Source organism: Astyanax mexicanus, chromosome 22, assembly GCF_023375975.1.
Source record: "Astyanax mexicanus isolate ESR-SI-001 chromosome 22, AstMex3_surface, whole genome shotgun sequence".
NCBI lineage: Eukaryota > Metazoa > Chordata > Actinopteri > Characiformes > Acestrorhamphidae > Astyanax > Astyanax mexicanus.
In genome coordinates this window covers 20,575,116-20,587,262 of record NC_064429.1, presented here as the reverse complement: position 1 = coordinate 20,587,262, position 12,147 = coordinate 20,575,116, and the positions used below count along the sequence as shown (strand labels likewise).

General features: G+C 37.6%; 1 protein-coding gene across 3 annotated transcripts in view; it reads left to right on the top strand.

Annotated features, from left to right (window-relative positions):
- ssbp2a (single stranded DNA binding protein 2a) overlaps positions 1-12,147 on the top strand; it is a 56,262-nt gene that overhangs the window by 31,315 nt on the left and 12,800 nt on the right. For all 3 annotated transcript variants that reach the window (XM_022667554.2, XM_007258307.3, XM_007258306.3), the window contains exon 5: positions 10,390-10,470. In XM_022667554.2, coding sequence (XP_022523275.2) covers positions 10,390-10,470 — 81 coding nt within the window. The remainder of the gene's footprint in view (positions 1-10,389; positions 10,471-12,147) is intronic.

The following is a 12,147-nucleotide window of genomic DNA, read 5'->3' as shown; positions in this document are numbered from 1 at the left end:
AGTGCACCCAGAAAGTCTACTAGACAATAATGGTTACTTAATAGCTTCTGTGCTGTTTAAAATTTGACTGTTACACCAATAGAGGTCAGTTTTCATAGTCCAAAGTCCAAAATAAAAGTTTTTGGCAGAAAAGGAAACCTGGCAGAGTACCAAATAGATTTTCTTTTTGCATGATTTCATTGAATTTGCCCTTTTTTCCCTTTAAATGAATAATAATTTCTTGTCCTGTGCTTTTTAAACCCACTAGCAATTACAAACGTACAATTTAAAACATATTTATTGAACACTTAATTAGAAATCCATTAGAAATACCAACAAAGGACAATACATGTAACTACTGTACCTCAGTAGTACCATTTTAATCATACATTTACTTAAGCAGTGCAATTTTACTCATACATTTACCTCAGCAGTGCTACTCTTGACTAGGTGAATAACTACCTAACTACTAACTACCTTTCACTACCAGATCAGGAGCGTCCCTCACTATCTTTAATAAACTCCTGAAGACAGAGCTCTTCAAAGAGCACTTACTCTCTTAACACCTCTAACACACTAACTACTCCTAACCTCATTTCCTTCTTCCTCTCCTTCACTCCTCTATCCCATTATTTCCCTCTGACCTCCTTTAGGCCCTATCTAAAGATGTTTTTACCTTCTATTACTTTTGTACTTCACTATTGTAAGTCACTTTGGACAAAAGCGTCAAATGTAATGTAATGTAATGTAATGTAATTTACACAGGGAAAGGGTATTTCCAGCACACACCTGACACTGTGAATCCAGGAATGGTAGAATGGTCTTCGCACAACTTTGAAAATAGAATATATACCATCCCTCTAGCAAACACAATTAGGCCTTACTCCAACTAGTCAGTAGTTCAGGTCACATTGCTGAATAACCTGTTCAGCTTCCTTCACCAGATAACACCTCACCACATATACAGGTGTGGGTGTTCCCAAAAAGTCCTCGAAGATAACACTTGGCTGAATGTTGCTAGAAATAATTTTGATAGTTCCCAACAAATCTGCTTGGGTTTATTCTCAAAACTTGCCAGGTAATAAACACATTTATATGGCCCCGACAAATTGGCACAGATGTTGAAATTGCATTTGGCTTAAAAAGCATGAAAAAAGAAATGCCTCTTTTCCATTTGTCCCGCAACTTTTATTTCTTTCCCTTTTCACATTTTCCAGCTTGTTTCCAAAGCTAATTAGTAAAGGAAGACCATGAGTTTTTTTTTCCGAAAGCTCATCACCTTCTCTCGCTCGGTTTTGAAGTTGGCTTTTCTTTTCTGTTTTCTTTTTTTTTAACACTTCCCCTTAGCTCACACAGGAAGTGGCTTAATGGCATGACTGAGGATGGATGGATGGAAGTAAAGAGGAAGGAAGAGTGAAAAAAAAACACTGTAGGCATTTGTATATTTCCTGTCATTATGTTAGTCTTGCTTAGCTGTGTTTGGGTTTAGGTTACACGCTACAAAGCCAGCTCTGATTTTTTATGATCAACCCCATTTGTAGAGCTCATACATCGATTATTACCCATTTTATTATCCATTTCAGCTTTACTGAGCATATTGGTGCCAACATTTGTAGTTCAGTAATTACAGACTGTAGTCCTGTACCATTTTCTGTATCTGCATATTTTATTACCCCCCTTTTACCCTGTTATTTACTATTCAGAACCCCACAGGAGAGACCATCACAGAGCAAGTATAATTTGGGTGATGGGTCATTCATTCTCAGCCCTGCAGTGATTAACACTGACATGGTGGTGGTAGTGGGGTATTAGTGTGTGTTGTGCTGGTACAGTGAGTGGATCAGGTGTAGCAGTGCTGCTGGAGTTCTTAAACACTGAGTTCACTCCCTGATCACTCTTTTAGACACTCCTACCTATAGGTCACAGGATGTTTCCCACAGGTCACTGCTTTTCACTGACTATTCTTAGTTCAAGAGATGTTTAAAAACTCTAGCAGCACTGCTGTGTCTGATCCACTCTTGTGGTGTCCTGACTACTAAATATGCAGAGAAGAACTACAATCTGTAATTCTAGAACTACAAAGTGCTCCCGCATGCTTATTTGAGCTGGGAAATGGATAATGGGTGTAGAAACAAAGAGGAGGACATAATGACATGCTTGATTAGTGAAGATCAAAAGACAAGGCAGCCAGTGTCACTTGACTGAAGTGTTAAATTGAGTGTAAATAACACTGCCGAATACTGTATAAAATCACCTTAACCTACCTCACTACACCTAGCATAGTAACAAGAAATCTAACACTTCTTCTCACAAATATAGTCAATTCAAATTTGCTTCTGTGTTTTTTGCAAAATAGCAGCAATGCTAATGCAGCTAATAGTAATGATTTAGAAAATATCCACCATTTACCATTGTGCACACTACTGTACAGTGTAAAGTAGTGTAATATATAATTAGATTATAGACTTAGCATACAATATACACCTTTCTCAAACTGTACTTGCCCCCTTTGCGTGTAGCTGTTCCATGCAACTTCTTAAAAGTGTAAAATTGCTTTTATTGGGTCTGCTAACTGTGCGTCTTCTGAACTGAAATCATTAGAGTCTCTGTTCAGCAGCATAAACATGTTTTCCTGTCTGTCCTAGCCCAAGTGCCTGTTCCGCAGGGGGTGGTGGGGGGGCTGAGAATGTCTAGACAAGGCCACTTGCCATTCCTGCCACGTTTCCCTAATGATTAGAGAGATGGAATCCTCCTCTCCTCTAAAGTTAGCACACACACACACACACACTGCATGCAGAAACGTCAAATCAAGTCAATATGCCGAGAGAAAAAGACAAGCTGATTGACAATGCTCAGCTGGAACAATCAGATCTGATTGTAAATCTGATGTAATCTGATTGCATGTTGAATTTCTATGCTAGGCTAACACTTGAATGTAGGCTTGATTCTAGACCAGTTGCTCAGCTCCCTTCTGCGCTGAGTGCTGATTGTGCCAATACCCCAGTTACCAAGTATAATATGGGAATTAGCCCGAGCTGCTTGTATCAATACCCTGGTTACCAAGTAAAATATGAGAATCTGACTGAGCTCATGTGCCAACACCCTGGTTACTGAGTATAGTATAGTATGGGAATCTGCCCAAGCAGCTTGTATCAATACCCTGGTTAGCAAGTATAATATGGGAATCAGTCAGCAATGCTTGTACAAACACCCCAGATACCAAGTAAAATATGGCAATTGGCCCAAGCAGTTTGTGCCAACACCCCGGTTACCAAGTATAATATAGGGATTGGCCCAAGCAGCTTGTGCCAATATCCCATTTACCATGTATTATATGAGAATCGGTCCGGGCAGCTCATGTGCCAACACCTTGGTTACTTAGTATAGTAAAGCATATGAATCTGCCCAAGCCGCTTGTATCAATATGCTGGTTAGTAAGTATAATATGGGAATCAGTCAGCAGTGATTGTACCAACACCCCAGTTACCAAGTATAATATGGGAATTGGCTTGAGTTGCTTGTGCCTATACCTAGGTTCCCAAGTATAATATGTGAATCTGCCTAATATGTGAAGTGGCTTGTACCAACACTGTGGTTACTGACTATAATATGTGAATCTGTCCTACACCTCGGTTACAGAGTATAATATGTGAATTGGCCAAAGCTGCTTGTACCAATACCCTGGTTACCAAGTATAATTTGAGAATCTGCCCAAGCCAAATTAGCCTGATTGGAAAAACAGATGTTTGCTCCAATTATCGTAACATGAGGGGTTAGATCAGGGGTGTCCAAACTTTTTTTGTTGGGGGCCAGAAGGAGAAATATATTGGAAGTCACGGGCCACAGACTCTGTAATAAAACAAATAATGAAATATAGTAATGAAATAATGAAATATATACTTTAAATAATACATTTACCTCATTACTTTCATTTACACACCATTTTACTTGACTTACTATCTTTATCTATCTTTGACAGTGTTGTTTAAACTAAGATTTTTCAAATTGATGTTTCATTTCATGATGTCTCTTAATATTAACCTCCTTAATTACGGCAACTTTTAGACTCTTTTCCCTCTCCGCTTTTAGACTCTTTGGCCCGTTTTCTGCGCTACAACTGCGCACTCTCTCCACTTTTAGACTCTTTGGCCCGTTTCTGACACCTAGCTTTCAAACTTTGAATCTCACATTACAAAAACCTGCTTAACAGCGGGTCAGCTTTCATTCTATTTCTAAAATACCTCAAGGGCCGCTCCAAAAAAGGAAACGCAGTCTACCTGTGTGATAAAGTAATTACCACCTTCTGTTCAGTAGCTGGTAAAACGTCACACTTAGCTTTAACACCTTTATTGTTAGCGTGTTTTTCGCAGCAATGATTGTCACAGACGTCTGACGTTGTGTTATTGTAGTGTAGATCACCCTCTTGAGATGGTGGTTTCTAATGGAGCCATCAGTAAACCATTACTGCCATATGTGATGCTGGAACAGCTGCTGTGACCTTGTCCATAGCCTGTGGTCAGATGCTGCAGCTGTGATGTCTGCTGTGATACACATTCATCTCATAGCTTTTCTCCAGTGATTTGATTCTGAAGAACAACTCGCTTCTGTCTCGCTGTCTGTCTCACACTCATCTTGCAGCATGCTCACGTTTAGACTGCTATAGGTCTGACACAATTTAACTTGTGATTGTGCAGTTTATCAGATTATACTGCTATAATTAAACATGGTACAATGTACAATGTTGCACTCTTAATAAATAAGCATTATGTATTAGGTTTGCTTTTAAATAGCAGCTACAAAATGATGTTTTTGCTGCACTTACATTTGTAATGTTGCCATCCCTTCTCACAGCACCTAGTAGATGTTTTGGTACTGAGGTTTTCAAGCAACAAAGTGTTTTCAATATGGGAATTTGTCCCATTTTTGGTGCAAACATGTCTTAAGGGTCTCCTTCCATGCTTTTTTATTCATATTAAAATGTCTCTTTGTGGTCTCTAGAATGAATGAATGCCATGTGAGCTGTTTTTTGTGAAAAAAGTGCTCTGATGATCCGGTATAATGATAGGATTCCGGCTTATGAATAATCATACATGCAAACATGTCGCCTCTGATTGGCTAGCAGCACTGCGAGGCAGTGAGATGAACAACAGTTAGAAATGTTTTAAAATAAAGGCATTTTTACACTAAAAACAGTTTTTGCAATATCATATGTTACTTTACTACATGTGTAATGCCCTGTTAAGTGCAGTTCAGCCTCTGATCTAGTCTTAGAGTCTCTGTAAAACACGAAATCCACCGGAGATCCTATGTAAACTTAGTTACTTACACACAGAGGAGGGACGTCCAGGTCCAGAACTAAAAAAAAATCCACCCCGGGTGAATTTTTACTTTTAACTAGTGTAAACAGAACTGTTCTAAACATACACACTTACCTATCTCAATTGTGCTTCGCTGGTTGTGTTTCACAGACAAATTCTAACCATGTGTTTCTTAGCTCTGAAATACTGGGCAAAGCATATAACACTGATGTGATATTTGCACAAATAACACAGAAACAAACTTGCGGTCGTGAGTCAAGATGGGCGAGGCCATGAATATTAATTCACTGGTTGATGTAGACAAGGGAGCTTTTCCTGATCCACTCGTTTTTCTGAATATTTGCTTTTACTAGCTACTGCAGACAATGGAGGTTGAGGAAGAGTTTCATGTGTTGAATCATATACAACTCAGAGAGATCTTTAGTATTTCACAAAGAACAAGAAAAAGCAGATTTTAGCAGAAGGAGAACTTTAAGATGTGCAACAGTATGGGTCTATATTGTCTCATCTATTTGTTTTAAAATTCATAACCTTTTTATCCCTCAGCCATGCCTTTATAACATTTATCCCTCAGCCATGCCTTTATAACATGTGCAGCACATGTTTCTCTAAAATTTGATTAACCTGACCACAATATACAGCTCTGGAAAAAAATAAGAGACCACTTCAGTTTCTGAATCAGTTTCTCTGATTTCAAATAAATATATTGTCATTTAGAGCATTTATTTACAGAAAAAGAGAAATGGCTGAAATGACGAAAAGGATGCAGAGCTATTAGACCTCAAATAATGCAAAAAATAAATTCAGAAATTCAGTTCGGAAATCAATATTTGTTAGAATAACTTGGTTTTTAATCAATTTTTGCATGTTCTCCTTCACCAGTCTTACACACTGCTTTTGAATAACTTTATGCCACTCCTGGTGCAAAAATTCAAGCAGTTCAACTTAGTTTGATGGCTTGTGATCATCCATCTTCCTCTTGATTATATTCCAGAGGTTTTTAATTAGATAAAATCAAGGAAAAACATCATCATTACGAGCTATATATTTTTCTATGAATGATGGTTTAATTCCAGATGCTTCCAAGCCCACCTCTAGACATGGTTAATATAAGGCTTTTGTTTTTCACAGTAAAGTCTAAACTTGCATTTGTGAATGTAACTTCAAATTGTATTGACTGACAAAGGTTTGCCAGTTTAATCCCTTGTCAATAAGGTTCTGTCAGCTATTGTTGAATGATGGTTTTTGATGGAGTGCTGCCCGTGCTTTATGTCTGCACTTTGTTTGTAGCCTAACTTTCTAAGGTCTAACCTAACATTAAAAATGAATACTGTTTTTCCTGAAGGCACCAATGCTGAAAAAACATGAAGCCCTAACCTGAGCTGTTAAATCCTCACTCAAGCCACAGATTAAGAAGATAAACAGTCAAAACAATTGAGAAAATTATTGAGCAATGCAGTTTAACTGTATAAAGTTTAAAAGAAGCAAGTGGAACAACTAAAGGAAAATATTGTAATATAATCTTTAGGTTTTTTTTTTAAAGACTGTGCCCCACCCAGTGCCCATGAGGCCACCGTGCTCTTAAAAGCAAATGGTTTATTAATGGAAACCAGGTCAAGTGTTATTAATGTTTAATACATGCTAACAGGAGGTAAATATCAAAAGACAAATAACTCTTTATGATAGATTTTGTACTGAGTGACATAATTTGTAGACCGTCCATTTCTACATTTATCATCAAGAACATGAAGCACATCAGTAACTAGGCCCATTACCTATTCTTTTAAAATTCTTGTATAATAGTATAATAATGCATTTTCAGTGTAAAGTTATTTTCTGACAGCAGCAGCAACAGAAAAATTTATATAACAAACTGAAATTTACCATTTTAAACTCACAGAAAATTACTTTTTTACACCCCTGCTTTTAAAAAATAAATGTTTTATTTACAGATTGTTTTAGCATTGTCTGACATTTGTTATTTCTAAGCTCACTGGTTAATGGGAGGTTTACTGGCTCTTCAGTTAAGAGACATCTACAGATTCCAGAGGCATATGGAATATCTAGAATCAGCATCTATAACTGCATGCCCTCATGTGTACAACCTAATGGCTTAGCTGGCAAATAAACAACTGATAAGCCAGTGTTCAGTGTGCACTTTAATTTCTCAGCCATTGTTTGGTTTTAAATGTAGCGTGCCGGTAGTGCAGCAGGCTACGCTCTGAAACTGGTGGAGATGGCTGGAGAAACTAGGCTAGCGGAAAGCTAAAACCTGTGTGTGAAACTCTAGACCCACAACAGAGCTGTTAATTATTCAGAGAACAAAATGAGTTTGCCAGAAGGTGCAAGCCTTTCAGGAGCTGTGTATCCATTGTTTCAGATTTCCTCTTGTTGTGTTCACTCCTGTAGTCTAACATACACGCACTTTGTTTACTGGATGTTGGGTTCAGTCATTATGGAGATGCAGGAAGTAGATTTACAGCACATTTACACATGCTTGTGTTTGGTACTGTTGTGCTGCCCTCTACCCCCAACTGTTAAACCACAGCTCATATTTATTCCCCAGAGAAACAAACACACAGGGGTGTGCATTATCATATCATATCCGATAATATCATAAAAAATTTTGAATCATTAAAAATATCTATGTAAAAAATAGTGGTGTTCTGTCTTGAAAGCAGCCTATTTTGTATTTATTTGCTATTTATTGTAAAGATTTTAGCATAGATTTTTTAAACATGTTTTTGTTTATGTTTACAGTTTGAATCTGCAAAATATCTACGTTTTAGTACTGTGGTAGAGATTTTGTAACATTGACACTGTTTTAATCTTATTATTTATTTCTTTAACTTTTACTACTTTATTAGTAAAAATATATGTTTTTTGCTTCTACTAAATGTTTCTACTGAGGTGATTTGCTAAAACCCAGAGACTAGTTGGAAAAAAGGTATTTTAAAATAATTAGCAGTAGGGGTGTCACGATTTCGATATTTCATCGAAATCGGTCGAAATTATGTCATGGTCTCGAGCCTCGAAGTCAAAAAGAGGATCGACGCAAATGGCGCAGAGCGCTACGCAAATGACGCAGCACACTGTTGCCGCATTGTGACTGCTCAAAGAGCAGCCCTTTCTCCAGAAGTTCTTCTTAAAGAAAAACTAAAAATATATATAAAAATAACAGTTGTTTTGTCTAGCCTCAAATATGTTAATATGTCAAATATCTTTGTTAAAGAAAAAACTTGTCATTCTCAAGTCTTATTTTTCATGGTTAAGTGTTGTTAAGAATTAACAAAATTTTGGGATATGAACCACGCCTCAATTTCCCGTGCTCCCCCCTGGTCCTATATATATACCTTCCAGGTGCTCACCTACGCGACTTTCGACCTCGCACCCGCCTCCACCCCATCACCACCCTCATCTTCACTCTCATCTTCACTCTCATCTTCATCACTCATCTTCATTACTCCTAGCTGCGGGGGGGGGGGGGGGGGACCTGGCTTGAGAACCGTCTCAAGCTGTTCTGAACTGTACCCCAAGCAACATCATCACAGTTCCCCTCCCCGCATCGCGTAGGCGGGGTTCATTATAGCAAACTGTTATAGTAGGATAGAGTTCAATTTGTTAAGGCTTTAATTGTTCTGTTATTTTGTACATGACTGTTCCTGTATTTTTTTAGTATTTATTTTATGTTGCACGTTGCTGTTTTAATAGTGCACACTGCTGCTACCAAAAAAAGGCACTAGATGGCATTACATATATATCTTAATTAAATTATTTAAATTTGACCATTAGTGCCTAATGTGGTGTATTACAGATCACTTGTATCACTTTGCATCACTTTTATTTAGCCCACCTTTTGAAATAAGCCTCTCTGCTGTAAAAAAAAAAAAAAAAGGAAAAAGAAAATCGAGAATCGAATCGAATCGTGACCCTAAAATCTGAAATAAAATCGAATCGAGGATTTAGAGAATCGTGACACCCCTAATTAGCAGTGTTGAAAACACAAATCTATCTGGACTACGGTACCGAATATGACCGAACCCAGTAGATGTCATTACATTACAGAATGTATGAGACAAGCCTGCCTAATGCCTGCTGAGTTCTGATTGGCTTTTGGATTCATGAAGCTGCTTTTTGAATGTCTCTTATAGCTTATTTAATAGATACTGCATGCACATTTTCAGCTTGATTGAGAAATTTACCCCCCCACCCCCTTTTTGATGTGTGTTTCTCAAACTTGACAGGACACCTCAGAATCATGTGATGAATATGCTTGTGAAGTTTACATGAAATTAACGTAAGCAGTTCAAAGATATAGCTGTTGGAGTGTATTGGATTTTGATCCAGAAGGACTTATTTGCATATGGCAGTCATATTGTTAAACCTTTTAACTTCTTCTTAATGAACCTTGAAGGGCATGCTCTACTGAGTATTATAATGACAAATATGTCAGGATTGGTCAAAAACCCTAAGACTAGTTGATAAAAGTATATTTTGCTTATTGTGCAAATTAGCAAATGCAAAGTTGTGTGTATTGACCCAATGAATCAGGGGAAAAATAGTGTATGTCTTATTGTTCTGAAGTTGTTTTATGGCAAATAGTGTTCCACCTGAATAAATTTCCTTGTAAGTAACAAAAGATTACACTGAATGACAAAAGTCATGGGATAGCAGTATGTAAATTGATCATGAAGTGTTTGTTATTTAAAGAAGAGCATGGGAATGCCCACACTTGTATAGGTTGTGAGGTGTTGTCTTGTAAGTGAGGTTAAATACCGGCCAGCGTGCGTATGGCACGGCCACAGATTTAGACTTTTTTACCTGCTGTGTGAACATAGATTTAAAGAGTTAAAAATGTAGTTTGTGTTTATTTATTTATGTTACAGTATTTTATATCCATGAAATATAATTTAATGTTTATTGTATATTGCAATGTTTAATATTTTTAGTAATGAGAAATGTTTTTATTTTATTTGCTTTAATATTTATTACAGCTATCCTTGTGGTCATTGATGACTCATTATTTTTCTTTTTTCTGTGTGTGTGTGTGTGTGTGTGTCTGTATGTGTGCTCATGCATACTTTCTTTTCAGAGTGCAACAGCAGTGCCCAGTCCTGCGAGTGGGAACCTCCCTCCTGGAGAGGGAATGCCAGTACCTCCTGGATTCTTCCAGGTACACACCCACACACACACACACACACATAAACACACTCAACCATGCAGTAAAATACACATATATCACATTTCACTTCATTCCTGTAAAGAACAGAACACCTCATACACCACAAACACATTTACTAACCCAATTAAAATGTGTAGCTTATCGGGTCACGCTGAGAGTAAATCACATTACACATTATTATTCCAGAAATCACTGATATTGTGTGATACTGGGAGCTTGTAAAATGCAGGGGAAGTCAATGTGTTTGAACTTGTTTAGCTGTTTTTTTGCTTGTGAAAGCCTGCGCGGGCTACTCCCCAGCACGCGTGCCAATAACAATACTCTGGAGTTCATCAGCGAGGAATTTGTGGAGATCCACTGAGAGAGAGCACAGCATAAACAGATTGATTTAGTGTCAGCAGCTGAACTCCTCGCTGCTCTTCGGCCCTACTAATGAGAAATGACAGCCCTCATTCGCATTCTACAGCTCAACTTTCTCAAAAATGCTCTCCTGCTGGATCTTCAGTGCAGCTCAGCCTGTCTCCAGCACTCTCTATTCACCTCACTTTTACTGAGATCAAAACACACATTTCATGTAAAACCTGACACCCATTTTTGTCAGGGTTTTTTGTATAATTTGAATGTCAGATGTTCTTTACATTATCATTATTTCAAGATGAATTGACCAGTAGAAACTCCAAGTGTTACGGTATGTGTATTTTTTTTACAAACACTCGCAAAATACATGATACGAGACTTGTGGAACCAAAGAATGTAATGCGGAACTAATGTTTACAGGAGTGTTGCACCCGGAAAGTGTAGCTGTAGCACTGTTGCTTTTAGCGACTTGCTACTGACCTAGTCCGTATCCTGCCCTGAGAAGATTAGCTCTGAGCACATGGGCTGAGTATGGTGACTGAAGCACACAAGCAGAAAGCGTGGGCAGAAACGCAGATGATTCAAATTGTGGCATGCCATGGGAAATGATTGGTTGCCTGTCATTTCCAGTGTGAACGCAGGGTTAGGCGCTCATACTCTCTCTTTCTCTCTCTCTCTCTCTCTCTCTCTCTCTCTCTCTTTCTCTGAGTTATTATAATACAGTACAAAAATTATCTAGTCTGCCAGACCTAAACCACACTACACTATTATTTCTGTGAAATTCCAGCATAAAAAAAAATCATGACTTTAATTCATTTTTTAAGTGATTGACACCACTAATATAATTTAATTTTAACAATGTAAAGCTGATATTTCTTAAAAATGACTCAAATATTAAACACATCCAGTAATATGCATTTAATAAAAGAGCTCAAGCCCCGTTACAACATTCTATCCCCCCCAAAAAACAACATGATTATAATAAAGATTAATTGTTATTATGAAGTTAATAAAGGTAAGGCTATACAGAATGCCCAGCCTCTTTATTTTTTCCACCAACCGTACAGAAAACGTACTGAACTGGGGGGTTTATACCGAAGTGTGAACCAACCCGTGAATTTTCTGTACCGTTACACCCCTAGTAGACACAGTCTAAAATAAATTTGAATAAAAACATCTTACATACATTACATTGAATAGAAAGTTTCGTTTTTGCTGCTATGAAGTGGCCAATTTTGGAGATTTTTTTCAAATGGAGTCTGTACTTATCGTCACTGGAACGGAATTAGTAAAAGTTGATCAGTCTCTATT